Source organism: Maylandia zebra, linkage group LG22 (assembly GCF_041146795.1).
Source record: "Maylandia zebra isolate NMK-2024a linkage group LG22, Mzebra_GT3a, whole genome shotgun sequence".
NCBI classification, from domain to species: domain Eukaryota; kingdom Metazoa; phylum Chordata; class Actinopteri; order Cichliformes; family Cichlidae; genus Maylandia; species Maylandia zebra.
The window spans coordinates 12184714-12210531 of NC_135187.1; the positions used below are offsets into that span (position 1 = coordinate 12184714).

Sequence of the window (25818 nt, forward strand, 5' to 3'; positions counted from 1 at the left end):
TTAACAATAACCCAGTTTAAGGAATCTGCGAGTGGAAAAACAATTTATCCACTCAATCCTCCTCCATCCCTTATTATTCATTTTAAACAAATTGTTTATGGATGCAGGGATAACACCGGGGCTTACTGCTAGTTTCATGCTGCGGTTGCAAATGTCTCCTCCTTCCTGCGTGCTCCCTCATTCAAGCACCCCATCACGCTTTTAATTTCCTTTCTTACTGCATTGCTGAAGCAAGATTCCCCTCTCAATGCTACAATCTCACTGACACTATAACCTACCAGATCTTACACACACACACACACACACACACACACACAGTGCACGTAATCTGTCGTGACTTCAGTGTCTAGAGTTGTCTGATTTCAGCTAGCTCTACATCTCTAGTCTGTTTTCTATCTAGCCATGTCTCACTGTGAGCTATTACACACACACACAGACACACACACGCAGTCAGAAACACATCTCCATATGTCAAGATGTGTCAGGCCAGATACACACGGCACCACCCAGGCATAACCTTGCTGACATGTTGTCACTCCACGCTGAAGTGCAAGGTGACACGGCCTGTGACTCAGCGTGCGTCTGTGAGGGTGTGCGCGTAGTTTGCCTGCATGTTTGTGTGTGTGTGTGTGTGTGTGCTGAATGGGGCAGTGGCTAAACGTTTAATCCTGACTGACTGTCCTGTTAAAAGAGCAGAGTGGGGAGAGAAGGGGTGAAGAGGAGTGGGGGTGACATATGTAAATGGCGTTGCAGTGGCAGGCCCCCAGATAACGAGCGACATGGTTTATTCATCCTGTTGGGCCTGCACTTGCACACACACACACCCAACTCTACTGCTGATCTGTAAGGATACACACATGCTCAAAACACACATATACACTCTGATATCTTGACAGATTGAATCTGCTTGCGCGCATTTAAAAAACACACTTGCCTGTTTTATTGACTACCTGTGTGTGTGTGTGTGTGTGTGTGTGTGTGTGTGTGTGTGTGTGTGTGTGTGTGTGTGTGTGTGTGTGTGTGTGTGTGTGTGTGTGTGTGTGTGTGTGTGTGCAGCGAGCAAGCAGGAAACACAAGTTCAACCTATCATGCGCTCTTTCCTGTCAGGAAGCAGCCACATTTCGACCAATCACAAGGTCAATATCGCCGGATTCCGTGCTGCTGGTACACCTATTAAACTCACCTATTAAAAGCGAGTTCACAGTGTGCTCCCACGGAGGCAGGATTTATCTATCATGCTCTAATTGGTTGATTGTGGCTGTTCTGAGGTGAGATTGAGTCGTCCATCATGTCCCGACTGAGGGCTGCCGACGGGGGAGGAGCAGCAGCCAAGCGAGCAAAATTGCCCCTCATAAGGTGTAAAGGGCTTGAGGGTGTTAAGGTGGCAGGCAGTGTTTTTATAGAGAAGTTAACGGATTCCGAGTTAATCTGTTTTTCTGAGGCAAATGGTTATCGACTGCCCTCGGGGACAAAGCTCGGAAAAGTAAAAGAGACTCACACGGGGCTGATTTTTTTTTTCTCCCCCTTTCTTTCTTCACATCCCCGCCTCACTATGATGAATTTTTATGCCGCTTTGTCAATATTATTACAGTAAGGCCCTCGAGCTATGTTATTAGCTTTTCTTTTTTTTCTTTTTTTTTACAATTTGAACAGCTATCAGCAGCTCAGCCATCGCCCCACCTGACTCTCTCTACTTCTTTCCATGCTATGTATCCATCCTTTGAGTTGCCAAGCCAAGCAGCCAGCACCTTCCCGCTCAATAGCGGCCATAAAACACGGCCGCAAACCCGTGTCTGTTTTACTGAAGCAATTTAGCATGGCTCAAGGGCACAGCAGCAATATCTCTTTCTCCTGTCTGCCTGTTCAGCAGAGGCCCGGTGCGAGCTGCAGCTGGGGGGAAATAGTGCCCATTCTCACGTCCGACCCGTTTGACTGACTGCTCTATTTGGGCGCAGAAAGGATTGGGGCAGGCCTGACTGACTGGTGCTTAGATGCAGCTGATGACTTTGTCCGTGTCCACCGTTTGGCTCTTATACCCACCCTCCCCCCACTGTCTGTGTGACTGACCGGCACAGATGCTTTTTGGCTTGAGGAAAGAAAAAAGAAGGGGAAGGGGAAAAAAACAGTTTGGGTTGTCAGCGGAGAAAATATTGCACAATAACATAGATTTCTTTCAGCTTCGCTTTGTGCCAGTGCGATTCACTCTTGACAGAATCAATGGCTGCTATTGAGGTGATACAAAGCAAACATTTGCAAAGCTCAGCTAGCTTTTTGCTTTCATCTAACGCCCGCAGACTTACTTTTATACCAGTTTTTTTTCTTGCTTTCACCTCTAATACACCGACTGAGTTTTGAATAATACTCGAGTATTATTCAGAGCTGAAAGGAAGGAAGGGGGGGGGGGGGGGGGGTTATTGTAAGTTGGTGCATTAGCCGTGTTGATTCTCATTCACATTTACGACTGTCTTCTTCTTGGCACTTTTTGTGAGAAAACTCATTTCTCAGTGTGAGATATTTTATAGACGTGATTACAAGGCTCATTGATCAAATCCTTCATTCAGCATAATCTGAAAGGCTTACGAATGTTCGCTCATCTACACAAATATTTCTGATTGTTATGAGTCCTTTGTGATCTAAGAAGTGTTATTTAAAGGTAATCTTTGTTGGGTTCATGCTGCTTTTTTTGTGTGTTTCTTCTGAGTTTGAATTAATGAAGAAGCGGCACAAACGACAGAGTGGCCCGAGGTATACATAGACCCTGCTGTAATTAAAGCAGTACAGTTTTAATCCTGTAAAACAGACTCTGGATTCATATGCACTGAAACGTTGAGCGGCCTAGCAAAAAGTCAGAGTAATGTCCAACTGCACTCAAGTGAGAATAGCGAAGGTAATTAACCGTCCCGGTGGATTTGCAGCCAGCGAGGCGATGGCGTGTGTCCCGAGTCCTGTGCGGTCCACAAAGGCCGAGCATTTCCAGTGAGAACATGTCTGAAGTGCATTTGCAAGAGGACATGCCTTGACTTAACTCTCCCAACTCTGTCCAGAGTGAAAGCTGCCGTTCAAAGTCCTCACAGATAAACGCACCATTTTAAGTTCATTACTTTGCAGGTATTTTTGGTATTTTTAACCCTTTAAATTTCGTACAACTTTTAAACTAAGCGCTAGAACCCCGATGATCTATCGTCTATTTTCAAATAAACTGGGATCAGCTTTTATAATAGCTGATAAATTAAAATAAAAAAAAGTAAAGACTATACAGAAGAAACACCCTGAGTGCTGACTGGCAACACATATATGGAACAAAGTTGTTAGGCTTTTAAAAATATATTTTCTAATTAGTTTTTAATTTTCATCTAATTTCTAGCTTTTAATTAGGTTTAGTTTTTGTTAGTTTCCAGATTGGGTTTTCTAGTTTTAGTTTAGTTTGTATTAGTTTCTGGGTTTAATTGTTTTTGATAGATAGATAGATAGATAGATAGATAGATAGATAGATAGATAGATAGATAGATAGATAGAACTGCAGTACTTTTTGAGGGCAGTTAACTCGTTGTCATGTAAACATCTAACAATTCAGTAAACACATCAAAATGTCATCAAGACGACCTGTGATAACAATTTTTTACCAAACTGGCAGAGACATATTTGTATCATTTTTCCTCTACATCTTTACTTTGGTTACTTGAGTCACAAAATCCTTTCAGTTAGCTTTCATTATTTCAGGAATCTAAATTTCATTTTTGTTTTATTTAATTAAAATTGTTTTTTTTTTTCTTTCACATCTAGTTTTAGTTTAGCTGACTTTTACTTTAATTTTGGTAACCTTGTTTGAAATGCCACAAACAACAACTTGTTGTGATAATAAAACCAGATTCTTTTTAAGCCACATTGTCATATTATCTTAGTAAGAACTTAGATTACATTTTAAATGTGTAGCTATTTCTATTTTTTTATTTGTTGTGTCTGAAAAGAAAAATAATTATATATATATTAGATTGTTAATTCACCAAATATTTGTACTGGTATTGATATCGGCCTTAAAAGCCTAATATTGGCAGGGCTCTACAAAGTCCCCGCAGCAGCACAAAATAAAATTAATTGTGGAAATAAAGATCCATCTCATATCTCTCATATGAGACTTGTCTTAATTTATACAGGCTTTATTTAGGCTTTATTTTGTTTTTTTACGTTGTAATCTAACCTGTGTGTGGTTTTGTTCCTGTGTGCAGATCATTCAGGACCGTGTACTAGAGCACGCCTCCAGGAGTAGCCTGATGTGGAACAGTCACCCTGGGGGCCTGTTCGCTCTGCCGCAGTACTCTGGATACCTGGGAGACTTCCCCTTCTACTACGACACACTGGGTCAGTAGCCTTCACACACACACACACTCTCACTGTAAAGTGCTGTTACGCTTCTCCCACCCTGCATAGCCATTAAATTGTCACAGACTTTTTGAATAAAGACAGTAGATTTGTGTGCAGCTGTGGTTGTGGACTTTGCACAAACACTAGAAAAACAGCCTTGGTCTACTGCCCTCCTCGAACGGCTGTGAATAGCAGCAAGTGGAGTGGACGAACAGGCCTTTGACGGATGTTTGTATTAGCGCTGCTGACACATCGCCGCGTCCATCATTGGTTTATGAGTCAGCATTGCTACAGCTTCTGCCGCTGCCCGCTACGGTTCAGCAGTGTTGATTCCCCCCCCCCCCCCCCACCGCAATCCGCGACCCGGGAGCTGCTCCATCCCTCGCTTCTCCACTCCATCATCATCCGCTGCAAACGTCCCCACGTGCACAAAGTCATAGACGCCCAGAAAGCAACAGTGCGAATGCAAAAATGTGTCGATGTAGCACCCGAGGTGGAGCGGATATTAAAATGGATGGGCGCGGTGACAGGCATGGATTACAACACTGGCAAGTTTATTTGTTTGTCAAAGAGGAAGCAATTAAACACGGATGGGTTTTTAGGAGACAAGGTGGCTTGTCGCTGACGGGTAAATGAGTGAAATCAAAGAATGTGAGTTTGCTTCTAAGAGATATTTCTTCTTGTTGTCCAAGAGCCAATAACAAGACACACACAGACTCTTTTTCATGCAGCATATTAACACTCAGACTCACACAGCAGGAGAAGAGTTTGTTTTGATTGCTTTAGCAGAATATTCCTTTTAATAAGAAGCAGAAATAAGTTTGGGTTTTTTTAGGATGATCATAACATACATCTTTAAGAATAGTAATAATAATACCCTGAGCAAAAATACTCATCCATCTCTAAAAATTAAAATATCATTAAAAAAAAGTTTCCTTTTTCATAATTTAACTAAAAAAATGTAATTAAAAAAAAGTAAACTTTCATATGCTCTGTGTTCATATTCAGCACATGTAAAGTGGGTGTTTTTCGTGTTTATTCCAATGACTTTCTTTAAAGAAATCCAGTATCTAATATTATTAGAATGTTTAATTTTGGGTTTAACTAAACTAAATAAACTAAATACTGTTGATCTCTGAGTACATGTAACAACAATCATGGGGAAAAGTTCATTTAAGAATTTGGGAGCTCTTCACAAGGACTGGGTGGATGCTGATGCTGGTGTTGAGTATCGATTAATTTGTGTTAAGACAGAGAGACAATGTCAGATGATCTTACCTGGTCCTCTGTGTTTTATCAGGTCCAAAGTCAATGCAGCCATCTACTGGGATAGTTTAGAGCACTTCCAGCCTCCATCTGCTGACAGGCTTTATGGAGATTTCTTTTTCCAGCAGGAGTCCTGCCCACAGCACCAAAACGATTTACATGTACTTTTTACTCACCATGTTACTGCTTTACTGAATTGACACAGCAGAAAGAAAAGCATATTTATTATATTTATTTATTTTTCATTAGCTCACCTATTATAATTTTATTAAGGCTGAGTTCGTCATAGTATCGCCGTTGTGTCCGTTTGCGTATGTATTTGCCTAGGAGAGAGGGATTTTCAGCCAACCGAAACTCCAAAATCCTAACAGGATGTTCCTTCACACGGATGACACTGTGCGTCAGTCTAATGTTGATTTGTATACAAGTGTACTCAAACAGGGGAGGGAGGGGCAGCAGAGTTCACCCAGAATGCAAGAAGTGTAACTGTAACAGTAAAAATAACAAAGTGAATATAAAACATTACCTCAGATACTTTGTTAGAATTGACGCGATTGCGCGAAACCTCAGGCGAGAAAAAAATAGTCACAGTCAATAGTTTTTATCTCTCCAGCTCGCTGCTTTGTCTCTCACTTTGGGTCCGGTAAAACTTCTGTATTGAGACGCACCGAAACACATCAATAATGTTTGAGCATCTCATTCATAAAAATATCAGCAGTAAAATTAAAATGGGCTTCTCTCTTCTGGGAAAGCTTTGGAAAGTGGCTGCAAGGATTTCCTCTCATCAGTATTATTAATGTCAGCCACAGATGTTGGTCTGGCTGTCAACCCTCATGTTTTGGATGGGGTTGAGGTCAGGGCCAAGACTCAGAAGCCAAACCAAAGTGGGACTGATGGGGCTTGACTTTCCACTCTGGGTAACAGGATAAACCTTAAAGTGTCACAAGATGATTGTTGGAGTAATGATAAAATTATGCAATAAAACATTAGTTGTTGTTGTTTTTTATTTGGGCTTTTGCTGTTTTGTTGTGAAATTTTGGCCAGTTTTGCTTTTTATGTATTCAAATGTTTTATTTTAGTGGTTCTCAACACTTAAAGTGGGACAAAGATGACCACAGTTTGGAGTGAAACTTATGGTCTCAGTCATACAGGCAAGAGACTGGGTGGTGACTGCCTGGCAACCTCCAGTCACTAGTGAAAATGTGTCATCTCTGACCAGCTGGTGTGTGTCTGCCGAGAGCAAACTGAATCAATAACTTCCTGATTTCTTTGGTCGCTTGCAGATTGCCCCCATTGCCTGCATGAAAGACAACTTCAAACATTTGCTAACTAATCAATGTGCGGCACACACTGGAAACTGAGAACATTGCATATTACAGCTGCAACAAACACATTTCAGTAGCAACTTTTAATTTGAAGGGGAGCGATCTCCATTTACGGTTTGTTCAGTTTCACAAACACGAGAAGTTGGTGAGGTTTTACAAACAACGAGCTACCACGGCAACTTATAGTGACCAAAGCTATCGCGATGAGGTTTTCACCTAGCAACAGCCAGCAACCACTTGCCAACCAGTCAGGGAATACACATTTTTTTTGCCAAGTGTCCATAGTTGGGGTTCACAGACCAATCTTTAGGCCTGCTTGACTTGGGAGTAGCACTTGGTTTCGCAGCGACTGCCACAACAACCATCAGCAACCACTCGCAGCTGACCAGAGAATACTGATGGTTGCCAGGTGGTCTCCAACTGGTCTCTGAGTCCCACATGCGATTTATGTAGGAGAAAAACACAAACAAGAGTTTGCAGGAGCAGTCGTCTTGCATTTCTTTTTCTATAACATTCAAGTATATGTATATTTGTTTTTTTGCAAATAAAAGCCAAAGAAATTATGAATTACAGGCCTCATGCTGTTGTATTAAAACAATCCATAATTGGTAATTAGTTTAAAGTCTCGACTCTATCTAGTATACAGTCCATGCAGTATTTCTTAGACGAGGAGGGTCATTGTAAGTAGGAAACTGCCTCAAATTGCTGAATCAGTCTTTAATCTGCCTGGCGTACTGCTTTAAAGTTTTAGCCAAAGAAATGTGTAATGTGCTGATGCCGGATGAGATAAAAGCCACTGAGCATCATGTGCTAAGAGGCAGAAAACAGCATGCACATTCAAAATACAGAATATGCTGCGTGATAATAATCCTGCTCCTTGTTTTCTTCAATGTTTCATGAAAGTCTGTTTATGAGCTTGTTACAGTTTTACATCCCTAGGTGTTAAAAAAGTCGGCAGTCTCTCTACTTTTTATTACAAATCTAAAGGGTAGTTTACCAAGTTTGAACTATATTCCTCTTCATAAAAGTTGCTCAGTGGCGGAAAGGAGACTCATCTAATGCTGTCTCCTCCCCGCCATGCTTTGCTGCCTTGGATTAGATTAGATTTAAATTAGGAAAACTTGGACGTCCTCTATGATCCGTCTTGCTCAATATCTTATTTCCTCCTCATTTTCAGCCTCAATTACTCTATCAAGTCAGACTGAATTTAAAGTCACATCAGCAGTTAGCAGTCGTGTGTTTATTGGGTTGCTGATACAGCTGAGGAGTTTTTAAAATGAAATACTCAGTGATCAAAAGATCTGGCATTTTCAAAACACATTAACAATGTTGAATATTTTAAGAGGGGTTTGAAAAACTTCCATCGCTGACAATTATGTAATCTGTGCCACTGAAATGCTGACATACTGGTTTTAAGGAACAGCTTTCACTGAATATAGATATGAGGTGTTTGGAAATGCAGAGCTCTGGTTCTCACTCGGCTTTGCTCTTTTCAAAAGCCTGAAATTGCATTGATGGGTTGACAGTCTGCTCTTTTTGCTGTTTTTGTTCAGAAATACATTGAGTGTTTTCTGTCTGTTGCGTTTCAGGTATTAGACCGTACCCGAAGTTCACAGCTGTCATCCATGCCGTCTCCCCTCTGGTGTCCCAATCCCAGCCCATACTCAAGCTCCTGGCGGCCGTGGCCAAGTCCCAGTACTGTGCACAGGTACACCATTTGTGTGTTTGTGTGTGTGATTGTGTGATTGTTCACTCATTATCTCAAGAATCCTCCACTCGTCTCCACCGCGCATCTGCTAAATTGTGCCGTGTTATGCGGCTCGCTCGTACGGCTATTTTGCAATCGTATTTTCCAACCAGGGCAGCAGCAGAGCTCATCCTCCATCACCGTGTGCTTGTGTGTTAACTCCGGTGGATTGAATTAGAGCAGCAGTTTGTAGCGGTGCTACATCTGTCTCCATGGCAGCCAAACCCCCTTCAGCACAGCTGGAGATGGCATGTATCGATTCCCCTGCTTGCTCCTTACTAAAGCGGGAAATGAAATGGAATTTGCTCCCTGATGGCTGGTTTTTGTGTTTGCCTGAGTGTGTGGGTGTATATATGTGTGTGTGTGTGTGTGTGTGTTTTTTGTTTGTTTCTGCGACCAGCAGAATGTATGACCAAGTGAGTTTGTATTTTGTGTAGGAGGAATGCATTTTGGATAGTAGTACATGTGTTGGTACAGGATTGCAGGGCATGTTAATTGCATCTTTTTGTTTGCTTGCCATCTTTAAGGCACTTGTTGTTTGTAATTATAAAGCCCACTTGCATACATGCTGTAGTTAAGGCATGATGTAGCCTGGATCACGGTTATTTTCTCCTGGAAATATCGCTCATCGTGAATCACTCTCTTTCATCTAAACATGTTGATTCTACATCTGACCTTATTCACTGATGCCTTATGGCCATTTTTGCCCGTATCTGTTACTGTGATCACTGCCCCACTGATGGACACAACAGCTTGTCTAAAATAAATAACAGTTTATTAAAATCAGGATTTCTTAGCTTGTCCATCCATCTTCTTATATTTATCCAATTCAGGGTCATGGTGAGACTGGAGTCTATCCCAGCTGTCATAGGGTGAGAGGTGTGATATACCCTGGACAGGTTGCCAGTCTGCTGCAGGGTTAGGGAGGCCATTAAGCTTGCTGTTCTCACCCTGGCAAACGGCACCGTAAAACAAAAGATGTGTCAGATCCATCAGCACAAGCCGGCCGGTAGTGCATCTCTTGATTTTTGAAACCTCACTCGTCATGCCGCCGCAGCCAGGTTGAAGACGTGAGTGTTTACAGCCGTGTCGGTTTTTACAGCTGTTTTAATGATACATGGGTACAGAAGCTCTGAGTTTGAAACTCTGAGCTTTTGTACCCATGCATCATTAAAACAGAGAAAGATGTCGCACCAGTTTCAAAAGATGAAACTTTTTGGAACAAAGTTTTGAAAGACTTTCAAAATAAGTCTAATTTCTTTTCCTTTGTTTCTCTGCTCTAAATTCCATTTAGCCCACAAAATTGTACAAATATTTTTCTTTAATATTTTTGTAAATGAAAAATACACCTTGAACATACACTGTGAAAAACGTTGATTGTCATGTGTATTTATTTATAGCCTGTACCACAGAAAAATTACAGAAGCTGAGCCCAAGTGCTTAAGAGTCGGGCACGTTTACATTCAAGGTGGCCAAAAAACACAGAATACATGAACAAAAACTCAAAGGTGTCTTTTGTTGTGTTAACTAATTATCATGAAAAGTTAAAATCTCAGTGATGTAGTGCAAAGTGTCCAATTTGCAAACTGGACACTGCTCTCCCCTACATAAGCTGCCTTTATAGGTGAGAAGTATCAGTATTGGCAATATTGGCCCAATATTTGCAGCTGAGCTGACAACCATTCACTCACACATTCACACCTGTGGCTAAGTTAGCTGGAGAACTTGGGGAGAACATGCAGAAAGGCTCTGAAAACACAAGTAGGGCTGTGCGATATGACCAAAATCTCATATCCCGATATAAGAATTCTACCGATATAAATCACAAAAATGTAACATTTTCTGTAAATTCTGTGAATCTCGGGCAGCTCGACTTGCGGGAAGTGCTTCCAGCTGCGCGTCATGTAGCTGGAGTCGAGTGTTTTAACCGATGCATGAAACTACACATTTTTAGACATAAGTTGTAAAGGCCGCCGTTTTCTTTGAGTATTTATTACACGGCGTGCTGCGGGGAAAAGCCTGTTCTAACGTTTGAGTCTAAGGTTTATTTTCTAGCACCTGGCGGCTCTTTTTTACTTCTCATCCGTAAACAATCTGCTCTTTCACGTGATTCAGTTTATTTTGAAAAGTCTCAACAGGATATTGAGCTTTATTGTGAAAGGTTTATGTGGAACATAAACAAGCGGACACGCGATGCTGTTACCGTCTTTGTTGCTAACCACAATGCATAAAAACAGGTGCTTGTCCGTCCTTAGTGTGGTTATATTAAATATAAGAGAAAGAGAGAACTTTAAGAAATTAATATAGCCACTACAGTGACCACCAAAACGATTAAAAAATATTGCCGTAAACAGTTTATTTTGCGACACCACGAAACAAACGATAGCGTAAAAGGAAACGATAGACGTTTTTATATCGTCATCCGATATATATCATTATATCGAACAGCCCTAAACACAAACACTGTTTTATCAAGAAATATACTTTCAACATAAATAACTGAAGGAAAAAAGAATAAACCTTACAAAAAACAATGTTTTATAATACTATAAAATATATATTTAGTGAAAATGCTAGATGAGCCTTGTTTTAATCCAGAGGCATCACTGGTATGACTTCAGACCAAATAATTTAAAAAACCTCCTTCTCTTTCTAAGTCAACATTAATAATTTTTATAATAACAACTACACTGACAGAAGAGAAGTGCCACTAGAAAAGCTTGAAAGTTGGAGACTGTGGTTAATGATATTTAAATGTTGCCCCTGCTGCCTTATGTCAGCAGTGTGGCTTCAACAAATAAGCAAAGTTAAGATTTACATTTCCAGACTGTGTAACTCAGAGGGGGCGGTATTATTTTTAACGGCACTGAAATGTAAAATTGGTGAAGTCACTTAAAACTGTTGAAAAAGCAAAAGTAAAAAAAAATTGACCTGGATTATAAAAAATATTTATGTGTGTTATGAATATTATAAATCTGAGCCCAGCAGTCAATGCTGCCTCTCCTGAACATTTCATTGTTTTAGTGAGAAGAATGGGTGTTTAATATTCAGCCCTTCCTCGGTGTGGTGTAACCCAGCTGCACGTCCTATCGTCGACAAGCTTTCACAGACGCATCCTCTCATAGCAGCTGGCTGAATGAGTAGATGCTCCCCTCCTATTATTTTTATGGAGGTGCTTTTGTGTTTGCGTTCCTCTGGCTGTGCATGCAGAGTGGAGAGCCAGGTACGCAGCCGGAGTATTTTCTTCCACTCTCAGCGTGAGGAGAGAAGGAGAGGAGAGGAAGAGCAGGGCTGCTGGGCTATGAGGGGATGAGCAAAGGGATATAAATAAATGAATGGAGGGGACAGAATGAAAGAACAGAGAGGGTGGAGGAGGCTAAATTGGACACAAGAAAGCTTTTGAAGCACATTCTGACAGCCTCCCGCTGTGTGTGTGTGTGTGCTCATGTGTGAATGTGTTCACGCACATTCTTGTGGGAAGCGTTTCTTCCTCTCGCGCTGCAGACACACAACAGCTCCTTCACCATTTCTCCTGCAGTCATATAGGCGCACACATACAGAGCCTCCACCAGCACCCCTTGGGAGCTGGTGAGCTGACAGAGACACCATCTGTCTTTCTAATCAAACAGGAATAGAAGGCTGTAACAGCTCAGCTCTGTGTGTGTGCGGGTGCGTGCACATGCATGCAGACTGCATACCTGTTGTTGTTGTCTAACAATGACGGGCATTTTCTCCGTCCAGATTTGGCATCACGAGTGTTTTTGTTCGCTGATAATGTTGAGATGATTTTGCAATTCATCAAACAGCTGAACATCATCTTCTTTCTCTTCACACAGCTGCCGTAGACACATGGAAACACCTTAGCTCAGATATCTGAATAGCTACCAGCGCATAATTTGGCAGGTCCAGTCAGGGTGCAGAGACCCCGAGGGGAACCGCTGCGTGTGACACAGTTAATGTCAGGATAATGTGAAACTTTATTGATCCCTGCAGGGAAATATGGGTTGCCTCCATCAGGGACGCCTGAGCACGGTGTCAGCCGCAGCTCTGCACACTGGAACTGGGATGGATTAATTTGCTCACTCGTTCAAGGACATTCCAGCAGGGCAGATGTTAGCTGGCACACAGCAACTGGATGTTGATGATGGGGCCCTATCAGTTTCTTCTTTACCAGCTGGGTATTAACTACACACTGCAGGCTATGGTTTCATCATCTTAAAGGGAAAATCTAAAAAACAAAGGATTTAACTTGCAAGTCACAGACAAAAAGTCAATGTCTCTGACGCTTGATGGTGCATGCAAATAAAAGTCTCGAGTTCAGAGTACAGGAAAGAGAAACAAGCATCTGCCCCAGGTTCACAGGAAGTTTGATAGATGCTAAATGGACTGATTTTTATATGTATGTATAGCCCTTTTCCTCTCATTCACGCATTCACACGCATATAGGCACTTTTATTTACACCTAAGTGCTTTCTATCTAACATTTACACTCAGATGAACGCACCAATGCAGAGTTCGGTATCTCGCCCAACGATATTCCGGCATACAGACTGCACCAGCTGGGGGTCGGACCACCAACCTTCCAATTTGTAGATGACCTCCTCCAATTCCTGAGCTACAACCACAACCACCCCTAGACCAAAACAAAATATCTCGAAAAAACCAATCAAAATACTAAGATTCAGTGCAAACACTGAAAGACAGCATACTATCAAGGAAATTGCTTCCTGTTAAATCAACTGCTGGTTTCAGTGTAAACCTTTTAGCTTAAATGATAGCATTTTTTGGAGGCACGAGGACGCGTTTTGTGATGAGAGCGGTGAAGAACCAAGTTGCAGCAAATGCAAACCACATCTACAGAGTGTACTGTGCACTGCACAGACACAGGTTTCTGCTAATTAGCTTTTATATATAAATAATAATAATAATGCTGGAATTGCACTCATTCGTGGCACTCACAGCAGGCTGTACTATTTGCCAAATAATTTTTTTTAATCCTCAAAAGGCACCAACACCAACAATAAAGGTCTCCATTTTCTCCTTGGAGGTTACAGAAGTTGTGCTACTTAACCTTTAACTGCACAACCACTTTACTTGCTTTTGTTGGAAGACACTGACTTGTCTGCAAACACCTCGCCAACTACTCACTAAGCCGTAGTTAAACTGGATAAAGGGTGACGCAAACCACCTTCAAAGTAAAAGCTGCGCCTTTTAAACACGTTGGCACAAGTTTCACTGCCACGCTGTGGTTAGTTGGCAAGTGTTTGCAAAAAAGATGCAATTTTTTAATGCAACTGCAAGAAACCAAAGCAATGACAAGGAGATTTGTGCTGCACCACCCAGTAACCACACATGATCCGATCAGTCCTCAGTGACTGGAAGTTGCGTGGGGTTAGTATGATTGAAGCCTTAGGCAGCATATGTTGCATCTAGTTTATGCAACAGTTGTAGCTTAGAGCAGAGATGAGCAGGTTGTTCTTTACTCATTTGCTGTTTTGAAATGCAGAGAAAACCTTCCAAAGTCTTTAAGTCCAGAGTAACATAACCATGTTTGGCTTACCGCAGTTCCACGGCGCCATCCAAAGTTTGACAGGCACGCCACGTCCAGCTAGAGGAGTTTAGCAAGCTTGTGTCGCCACATTATTCCACATCAAATTTAAGATGCATGAGAAGAATGGTTCGAGATATAGGGATGTAACTGTGTGTGTAAATGTGTGTATAAGGTCAGCTAGGATCGTGTCATATTTGGGTGTGTGTGTATTTTTCATCAAATATTAATGAGGCCCGCCGTCGTCGTGCAGCAAATCGGCTGACCTGCAGGTCATATAAAACATGATGTGACTGTGGCTGGGAACATGACTTTTTAATCTGAAAACATCATCTAAAGGGAGGTGGAGCATCACAGGGATGTAGCATTAAGAAGGACAACCTGATAATGCAACGAGATCGGCTACAGACCGAAATGTAAAAAGCACGCTGGGGACATAATTGGAAATATTTTATCACTTCAGCTGCCCTTTTGTCTCTTAAACGTTTAATCAGCTTGTAATAAGGTGACATTTGCTGGCTGCGGAGCACATAAATGTCGCCTGCTTAGGCCAGTTCATTTTGTTTGGGTTTGAGGAGCTGAATTAGATTCAGCGCACAAATAAAACTTCCTTTGTTTGTTCTCTCTTTCAGATCATCGTCCTGTGGAACTGTGACAAGCCTCTCCCCGCAAAGCACCGCTGGCCCGCCACCTCAGTGCCCGTCATCGTGATAGAGGGAGAGAATAAGGTGAGCCGCGCACGCTCGGCCTCTCGGTTACCTCAAAGCTGTGATCCCGATCATTTCTAATTACCTAGCTCGTCTTACACATATATTCTCTGTAAAGCTACTGAATCTTCAGACATTTTATTCAGTCTGAGAGTTTTGGGGAGTTAATGAGTTTCGATTTGTGTCGCAATGATTCCATTAGAGGACAGTTTGTGTGGTTTTAATTAAAGCTCAGTAATGAGAATAATATACACTGAAAACAGAAGGCCTGAAAGGCTAATGCATATTGTGTATTGGAATGATAAGGTGGTAATAATGGCTAAGTGCACAGGCAGAGTAGCTCTACTTTGATCGGAACCAAATATCCAATTAGCTAAAGAAAGTGACAAAATCATTGCAGAGTAACAATTGAGCCATAATCTGCAACATAAATGCACTTGGAGCATTTACGTTTCTTCATCGTTCATCCATTTAAAACTTTTTAGGACTGTAAATATAGGCTATTTATAAAAGATGGAGCCTGAGTCTGTAAATCTGTATTCTTTTTAGCAGCCAACAGGGGGCAACACCTCTGGTTGCAGCTTTAAATCAGATTGGATACAAATGTATGAGGACATGCTCAACCACTCATTTTATATATGATTAAATATGATCTCAGTAAACATTTCCCTGATGAGTTTGGGTTCTTAATCTCTGGTTTTTAGTGATTGTAATTTTTGAAAGTGCTCTTGAGCAATAGTGCTCTAGTCTTTCTTTGAACATTTGCTGTTTTTTCAGTCCAGTCTCTGTACCTGACCATTTTCTTTGTTTGGTAAGCATTAACATTAACCGGTCAAGCATAAACACGGCACTTAGCACAATGGATAAACCAGCGTTGTGTCCACACATAACAGACAACCTAGCAAAGAGCCTGTCTTAAATTGTATCTTTAGCCACTTTGTTACTTGTAACCTGTCACAATAACACGTTATTTGTCCAGTTTCTTTAGTTATACCATTGAAAAATAACACGTTCCATTTTTGCACCACTGAGGTGATTCCCAAAGAGATATTAGCCAAAAACTTGGCATATCTCTGCACTGCATGCAGGGTGTCCTGAAAAGATTTGAGGAAAGTGCACAAATGGAGAACAAAAGAAGAAGAAACTATAAAAGACCTGACGCAGGACCCAAGAGATGCAACTGGCCCTTCATTCAATCCAGCTACAGTTCACTGAAGCCTCATCAGAAATGTATGGAAGCCCGTTTCTGCCACACAAAAAAAGATCCATAACTCAAAATTTTGAGTTATTTTCTCAAAATTTCGACTTATTAACTCGAAAATTCAATCTATTAACTCAAAATTTCAAGTTAGCGCTGCCAATCAGCAATCTACATGAGTGACGTCATTTCCTTGTTACCCAGAAGCTGAAGCCCTCAGGTACAAATGCTACAGCATTACAGTCAGTATTACAGTCAGTCATGAACGCACAGATTGCTGAGTATTTTCAATGTGGCTTCACAAATGATGAAATCCTTGTGCTGTTAGCTGAATCACATGGCGTTACTATCAGCAAACCTACTCTCGAAAGCGTCAATTTGTACATCCCTCTGCGCCATAACCTTCTGGGTAACAAGAAAGAGACGTTATTCACGTAGATTGCTGATTGGCAGCGCTAGCTCGAAATTTCGAGTTACTTCTCTCAAAACTTCAAGTTAAGTCAAAATTTCAAGAAAATAACTAGAAGGCAGTGTCCTCGATTTCTCAGTCAGATCAACATCCTCCTCAGGAGTTCTCATTGGATGTGTCCATCATTTATATACAGTATATGACTGAAACTGAAAATGGTTTTTTCGTGATAGATTGAGGTATAGAGATGGTGATTAGAAAATAGGGACAACTGCCTGTAAAAACACTTATATGAAACCATGAAAAGAAACAAACCCTTGCCTCTGATATTTTTCTTGAAAGAAGAATAATCGCCTAAATAAAATATAAAAGATTCTATTTAATCGGTTAAATAAATCAACAGCTCAGTTCCCTTAAATTGACAAGCCGTTAGAAGTGACAAATTTGTTTAATTCTGAAATCTTCTCTTCGAAAATGTTTCCACACAGACGGTAAGAAAAAGCTTTCGACGATGGGTAATGTGCATAAAAGCTATGTTTTCGAGTGGGCGTCAATTTTCTCAGCATGTCAGCTTAGAGACATTTTTCCCTCTGTTATGACTGGCGGTGTCATAAAATGCATGTTTTTCCTGGTTTTTAAGTAAACCCTCCAGCGAGACCCAGAGCATGCCTCAGTGGCATTTATTATGACATCCGCATTAGGCTTTTATGCTGAAGGTACTGTCCTGTGAAAAGCATTGCTATGTTTACCTTAACCTCCCTCTGACCTCTAATTGTACGAGTCAAAGGTCAAACGCGGACACGCAGTTTGACATTTGAATTGTTTCTTTTTCAAAGAGGGTCTTTGAGGTGTTTTTTGAGAGGGTTAGGGTAAGCGGGATCTGTTGCTCGGCTGTATTCCTGGACATCAGACCCATCCGGAGCCCTCCTTTCCCCTTCTTCATCTGAGGACTTAACTTCAACTGCCAATCAGGGAAAGTGGCTTTCACATCAGTGTCAGTCACTCAGCGGTAGGCTGGGTTTATGGTTTACCTCTCCCCGTGGCTCTGAGTGGTTTCTCCCAAGCTGTCAATCACAGTGGGAAGCCTCTGCGTGTAGCTGTGTTGCTTGTGAAAAGCGAGCAGAACGGGCTTAGTGCACTGCTGTTGTGTGTGTTTATGTGCGTGCGCCAGGCAGCCTGTGGTTTGTTGTGGTTGTGGCGTTTTATGTGTTTACCGTGGCGAGCCAAGCTGTGTTCCTCCACCCCACAGAGCGCGAGCGAGAGAGAGAGTTTGTCATCCCTCTCGCCTTTTCCCTGCCACTTTCCCCCCCTTATCCCATCTCTGCTTCATTCCTTCCCTCACTCACACATCCACTGTTTTTATCATTACTCTTTCTTTTATCTTGCTTTTGCTTCTGTCTATCTCTGCATCTCTTTCTCCCACCTTCTTTTCTCGCTTGTTGTCCCGGATGTTACCAGGAGTGTAGAAATACTGACGTCATGAGTCGTGGTTGGAAGAATCGCCAAATTCGCTTCCTTTTGTGGTTTTTACGTCTTCTCACTTATTTGCGTATGCGTGGATGAATTGTGGCATGTTGTTTTTCTGCAGAAAAGAAATCTAGCAGTTTTAGCAGATCCAATTTTCCCCTCAAAAAATGAGCCACTTTATTAGGTACAGCCTAATAACGTGGACCTTCTTTTGCCCCAATTCCTGCCGGTGCCGCAGACATTCCTCAGACATTTGTTGAGCGTAAACGATGTGAATCTCCTCTTGCACCACATCAATTAGACTTTGATCTGGGCTTGGAGCTTATTTGAGTGCATTGAACTGATTGGTGTGGTTAAGAAACCAGTTTGAGGTCATTTTGAGCTTTGTGACATGGTGAGTTATCCTGCTGAAAGCAGCTATCTGAAGATAGTACACAAAGGATGGGCGGAGACCAAACAGCGGAAAATGTACCAAGAAAATCCCACACCATTACATAACCAGGATGGATCCAGGCTTTAATGTTATCTGCGTCTAATTCTGATCTCACTATTTGAGGTTGCCGTAGAAACGGAGACTCATCAGACCGGGAAACATTGTTCAAATCTTGTGTTGTGCAGTTTTGGTGACCCCGTGTGAACTGTGGCCTTGGGTTCCTGTTTTTAGCTGACACGAAGGTTCAACGTGTTGTGTTTTCAGAGATGCTCTTCTGCATACCTTGGCTGTAGTGAGTGATTATTTGAGTTTTCTTCTTATCAGCTTGAAGCAGTCTGGCCATTTTCCTCTGACCTCTGACATCAACAAGGCGTTTCCTACAGATTAGTGGAAATTTCTTTTCTTTTTAGCGCCAGAGATGCTTTTGTGGGATAATCCCAGTGGATGAGCAGTTTCCGAAACAGACCAGCCCAACCAGTGCCAACAACTATGCCACATTCAGAGTCAATTAAATCACCTTTTCCCCATTCTGATGCTCACCTTGACCTCACCTACATGTCCAAGAGAATTAATTTCCTGCCATGTGATTGCACAAAATGAGCAGTTGTACCTAATAGAGTGGCTGTCGAGTCCGCAGTATTTCTCTATTAAATGAGTCCAAACAAACTGTTGTAACGTTCCACTTCTTATTCTGTTGTGGGCAATTAAACTCCTGTTAAACACCATGCAAGACAAGCACAAGCCTCCTAAAGCTGAACAAATCAGCTTACCAAAACTCACTGGAAATGCTTTTCCATCTGAAGAAAAGGGGAAGAGAGAAAATTTTGCTTACTGGCAGCTTTTTCTGTTTACACGTGAGGGCCCGTGGGTCAGCACTTGATAAGGTGAAGATAATTTAAAGTCTGAAGCCCCGAAGAAGAAAATTACAGGATGCACAGTGTGCAGTTTCCATTGCAGTTTAATGAAAACTGTGGATAGGTGCTGCACAAACTAAGTGTAACACCCAGGAAAACAAGGACTACGTTTCTTTTTTCCCCCCCTTTCTTAGCGCTTCGCCCAGCGCCGCCTCCTCATGCAGTGTCGGTAGTTAAAAGTTAAGTCCAAGAAAAATAAAACAAATGAGTCGATCCTTCTTCAGCTTTGTATTTATTCTTCTATCGGCGGCATTATATAAACACGTCAGTGAATCACACTAATGCACTGGATGGCATGTTTTGGCATTAAAGTGAACACGGCCGCTGCGATAATCCCACACACTCCTGCTGCTGCAAATACCCACCAGAGCCTTGAATAGTTATTAATGCGAGCCGTTCCGAACCGTTCCAAACAAGTCCAGTGCCCAGCTGTTTCAGGAAATTGCTTTTTTCCTTTAATAATATTAAATTATGGATTTGGTATTGTATTTTTTTTTTTTTTAGGGTGTATGCCTTCATTTGAAAGCTTGGCTCTTAGTAACAGACATGTGGTTGCATTGTTGGTTTTGGTTTGTTTGAGGGATTTGTCGACAGCGCGGAAAAAAACACAGAATAATACAGATTTTATCCTTCAACCACATCCTGTCTTTCCCTCCCTCTGTTGTCTTCTCACGGCGGCCAACAAAATCTGGTTTGTGACTGTTGGTTTAGGCCGTGTGAGGATCCCGGCGGCACTTGATATGGTTTACATGCACTGGTGGTCCTCCCTTCCGACGTTCCCTACGTCTCTCTCCTCTGCTGCTGTCCTTTAGAGAGGAGGTGAAGTGCTGCAGGCAGATTCCTGCTGCAAGAGCTCACATTCCTGGAGAGAAGCAGGAAGCCCCAGGCTAATATGTCTCACTTCTAACATTACAAACCATCTGGGGCCTGGAAACATCAGCTTCTCATCCTCTCTTTGTCTCTTTTCGTCTCTTTCAGTATTCGCTGCTTGTCTCACTGTCACTTCCTCACCTCCTGTCTCCTATCCCTGGTCTTTCACCTCTTTTTGGTCTTTTCTGGTATCCTCTATGTGTCTTTCTGGTGGGAAAACAAGTGGTGGGGGGGGGGCGGAGAGAAGGGGTTGTTTTGTTTCTCGCTTTATGCCCGCAGGACATCATGGCAGTAATGACGACAATGAAATGAGAGGGAGGGTACCGCTTCTCATCTTTCTTCTCATTTTCTCTCCAGCGTTTTTTCATCTTTCGCTGTCACTCACGCACCTCGGCTCTTCCACCCCGTTCGAATGTGAGCGACAGCTGAAATTTTCATCTGCTCTTGTTGCCGCCGCTGGAGTATTTTCGGGAAGACGGGAACACCGCGGCACTTGGCCGGACAGGCCGTTCCCATCTCTGTCGGGCTCCACCGTGTGAGCGGGAGTGTGATGAATTTTAGAATTGCTGTGTGAGCAACATGTAAGATAAGATAGAACTTTATTAATCCCTCGGGTGGGTTCCTCTGGGAAATTCGATTTCCAAAAAGCACAGCAACGACCGAAGTTACAGTTACAGAATTGTTATATATATATATATATATATATATATATATATATATATATACACATATATATATATACATATATATATATATACATATACACACATATACATATATACATATACATATATATATATATATATATATACACACACACACACACACACACACACACATACATATAAATACAGAGACAAATATAAATAAAATATACAAAGGGGATAAATAGAATAAATAGGAATAAAAAATAAAAATACAAGTGAATTGCACATTTCAAGTATTGAGTCTATTGCACTGTTGACTATTTACAAAAAGTATTGCACAAGGTATTGTACAGTGAGGTGAAGAGGCACTACAGAAGCATTATAAGAATTTAAAGAATCTCAGTTCGCATTCCCATAGGAATAAACACAAATGCTGTGTTTATTCCCATGAGATGTTCTGCCAGGCCTCTACTGCAGCCACCTTCAGTTGCTGCGTGTTTTGGGTCTCTCTGCCTCCAGTTTGGTGTTTAATAACTGAAAAACATGCTCTGAGGTCAAATGACTTAAAAAGCAAAGAATATCTTTGCCTTGAGAAACTCTTGGGTTGCTTTTGGAGTTTGCTTTGGGTTGTGATCCATTTGCAGTGTGAAGCGTTGTCTGCTCAGTTCTGCAGTGTTCGGCTGAAGCTGAGCAGAGAGTATAGCTCAGTTCATCCCGCTGCTTCTATCAGCAGTCACATTATCAATAAAGTGGCCCAGTTCCACTGGCAGCCATACACGTCTATGCCATAACACTACCTCCACCGTGCTTGACAGATGATGTGCTTTGGTTCCTGGGCTGTTTCTGGTTCAAGGTAATATTGGCTTCATCTTATTGTTATGAAATTTAGCAAGGGGTTGATTTTCCTGCAAGCTCACAGGGTAGCAACTCCTGAATCCCAAAGAAGTACATCAGAAGAAACTTTGCTCATTGTCTTTGACTGTAAAAGGGACCACGACTGACAAAAGACCCTAAACCCACCAGGAAGGGCGTTGCTCTAGCTCACCTGGTTTAGCAGGCGGCCCATATGCAACAGGCTCTGAGCATTTCCTGCATGTCCTTCCCACACACTCTGCTTTCCTGTCTGCATATAATAAGCAGGTTTAAGGTATTCCACCTGTCATAACCAGATGCTACATCTGCCTGTGTCTGCGGTTTTAGAGCAGTTTGTTAACAATTTAGATTCCCCTTAGCCTGAAAATGGGGTCATTAACATTATTTTTCTCTACACTCATAAAAATTAACTCATAAAGTTTAAGTCAAGACATCAAGAGTTCAACCACAGACTTGTAATCTTTTCATTACAGCACACCTGCATGTCTTAGCATATATATTTAAAACAAATTCAAATAAAGAGCATATATCAGGTCTTCACTTTTTTTTTTATTCTGCTAAAAATTAAAACAGATATTGGACTTAACTTAAATAATATGAATATTTACATAGTAAAACAATTTTTAATTTACATATATTTGCACATAAAGGACTGAAATCTTATTTTATACTCCTTTAGGCTTTTTAATTTGAGATCAAGTGTTTTCCTTCTTGTATTAAAACGTTTGTGTTTCACCTAATAATCAGCTGAATTTAAAGATTTTCAAAAAGTCCCTTGAGTCATCCAGTAAAACTGGCCACGTGTTTTCCTCCTGTTATCTAAAGGACCTGGCAGACAAGTGAAGTCTGCACGCTGTGCAAATCAGTTCTGATTTAAGTGTTTGAGGAACTCGTGTCTTTCCTTTTGTTTGCAGGACAAAGTGCTTGGTCACACTGCTTGTACAATAAAAGTTATCAGGAGCTGGAGCACTACAGTAGATAAGAGGCTTTCCGCAGCTCGACTGCAAAACCAGAATTTTTGGGAGCGGTTTGGTTGTTTTATTTATTTGTTTTTGGTGCCCTTCGCCTGCAGAAGTGATAAAGACCTGTTGAGAGTGAGGTCAGCAGTGACGCTCGGCAGGCAGACAATGGCAGGTGTTTACAGGGAAACGAGGTCAGCTTTGACCACTCTTAAATGTAAATGTAATGGCTTTTCTGTGCAGGCGGTGCTTTAAAAGAACAAGAATCCTCAGAGAGGCCTGACCTTCAGAGCCGTGCTGAATAACTAAACAACGGTGCGTGAGAGTGTTTACATATATGGGACGTGTATCTCGATATGTCCGCGCGCATTGAAGCTGTGCGTTTCTCTGCAGTTTTCTAATTGCGTGGGAGGCGGTTCGAGTTCGAGCGCACATCCAGATTACGACACGCACGCTCTTTGTCACCGAGAAACCGCTGTTTTCTCATCCGAATGCCTTTCATCACAGCCAAAGACCAAACAAGTCTAAATATCCTCAAGATGTTGATCTTTCCATCCACCCACCAAACCCCCATCCACGAACACTCTCTCTGCCTCCAGTAAATATTCAAGGACCGTCATGCATTATACAGTTGGGTTTCATCCACTGTTAAATATACATATTGTGTTTTCAACAGCGGCTGAGATAAAGTAAATTTGGGCCACATGTAAGACACATGACTCACACTAGGTGTCTGACTACATTTGTGTGTTTTTATTGATTTAAAAGAGCGAGTTGACCCTGCAGCAGTAATGGAAACTAGTATCAGCACTCTATCTCTGTAGCAATCGACAGGGTGCAGCCTGCAGTAAAGCGTAGGATATTGGCTTTTCTCTCATTCGCTGTGCACCGCTATTTGTTGATGTCATGGCTTGTTGTCTCCTCTGAATCTCATGAATTTGTGAGGGATCATTAAAAATGCATGTGGCAGATATTGAGAGCAAAAAGGAATTTTTATTCCAAGATTTATCTCAAGGTGAAACTCTGCATTTAGCACTGGGGTCTAGTGAGCCGTGGGTAGCGATTCAGAGCGGTTGGGCTCGTCTGCAGTGCTCCAGGTACACGAGGGGAAACAATGACTGGAGGTTGCACCACGAGCAAAATGATTGCGACTGTTTGTGATAAACTTGGGATGTTGTTGCCCTGGAAGTAGTTGACTTCAAAGATGTGATCACTTGCTGACTTGATGATGATCACATGGCAGTAAGACGGACGTAAAGTTGGCAATTAAGTGCAATCTTTTTGTGGTAGTTAGGTGATTAACTTAACTGTGATATATCTGGGATAAATCGGCAGCAATTGCAAATCTTTTTCCATCTACATGCAAGAAATTCACATTTATTACTTCCTCTCAGACTCCAGCCAGAACCCACGAGATTTGCAACAGCACTTCAGAAATTCCTCCACAAATAGTGACGTAGATGCTGCAGGATATCAAGTTAACTCCATAATGACATAAGCCCTCAGCAGCCTTAATTGCATGTAAGAATATAACCAGAATCCAACCAGTTGGCAACCAGTTCAGTCCCCTATTGCAAAGAGATACATCGTTGCTTTAATATCAGCACAGACTGATTCTGTTTGAGTGCAACGTGTTGGCAGTTATTTGCCATCAGACAAGTTTCCCACCAGGTGACCTGTGCAGTGGCCTTGCAATCAAACGTGGTCAGCTAGAGGATGTTGCAAACACAGTTGCAAAAGCAAGAAAGTTTAAAGCAATCATCAGGCAAGCACCAATTTATTTATTTAGGTGTTTTTTCTAGTCCCAAGGAGGTTGCCATCCTGTTTTTACTGTATTGTGACTGAGCTATACAGCAGCTATAAGTGCTATTTTTAGAATAATAACTACTTGCATGTAATTTTCATGAGCTCTACTTTCAGCTTTTTAGCAACTTTCAGCAGATTTGGGAGTTACTAGCCTCAATTTTACTGTTTTACTTTAGTGTCAACATGTGCAGTCTCACTTTGAAGCCATTTTCTGCTACAGTAAAACCTCTAATCATCAACTTTAGTCTGATGCTTGTTACTGAGGTTGGTAGCACAAACCAAGCAAATAGCTGCCAGCTTTATCTGTCAGTAAGCAGCTAGCTGGTGAAACAACAAAGCAGCATCTGCCGGGAGTAATCTAACAATCAACTAAACAGAGAATGAATAGTGAACGTGTATTGATCGGGTGGGCAGGAATACACCTCCACCTGTACGCTCTGTGTGTAAATAAGCAGCTGTTTGTTGTCTACTCTGAATCTCATGAAATTATGAGGAATTGTTAAAAATGAACGTGGTAGACTTCAGGAGCAAACGGAGTTGTTATTCTAAAATGTGTCTCTTGTTTTAAGCTCTCCGTTTATGTTTTGTTCTCAGCTCCACTGAGCACTCCTTAGCATCTTTCAGCTCAATTTTCGGGGGGGGGGGAGACTCTTGCCTTGATTTAACAATTTTAATTCAGTCTCGACACTCTCACTGCAGCCATTTTCAGCGAGATAAAACGGACAAAAATGCAAATTGTCTGTCTGTTAGTCGGTGAATAACGGAGCATGTAGGAGCTAAAGAGAGACACATTTCTGCCAGGAGTTGATATAAATCTAACAAACAGCTAAAAGGAGAGTGAACAGTGAACTCGCTTTGATCAGGCAGACGGAAACACAATTCCAGCTAAACGCTGTAACACACCAACATAAAAGGGGGGTTGTCATACCGATGTAAAAAGGGGGATATTATCTCATTGTTTATGAAAATTGCTTCCCCAAAGTGCCAAAGAAAACCAGTTACAGCAGGTTTACAGACTGTGCAGGCGGTTCTCCGTTTGTAAATGAAAGTTTTGATCCTGGGAGGTGACCCTAAAGCTGCAGTTTGCCTGGCAAGGGAAAAAAAGACAGCTCGGTTATGCCGTGTTTAAGTTTTCTCGTACCATCAGCGCCAAAAAAGCAGCAGAAACCAGCTCACGTGATTTTGTCTTTAAAGTGCAACAATTCCCTGAAATGCATTATCTCAAAATTGAAAACGTCTTGTTCAGTCAAGTTTGATTAAAACTCTTGTCTGCACGAGTGCTGTTTA

The 25818-nt window shown here is 41.7% G+C and overlaps 1 protein-coding gene across 1 annotated transcript in view; it reads left to right on the forward strand.

Annotated features, from left to right (window-relative positions):
* ext1b (exostosin glycosyltransferase 1b) overlaps positions 1-25818 on the forward strand; it is a 132211-nt gene that overhangs the window by 97265 nt on the left and 9128 nt on the right. The window contains exons 5-7 of the mRNA XM_076878965.1: positions 4227-4359; positions 8543-8661; positions 14881-14976. Coding sequence (XP_076735080.1) covers positions 4227-4359; positions 8543-8661; positions 14881-14976 — 348 coding nt within the window. The remainder of the gene's footprint in view (positions 1-4226; positions 4360-8542; positions 8662-14880; positions 14977-25818) is intronic.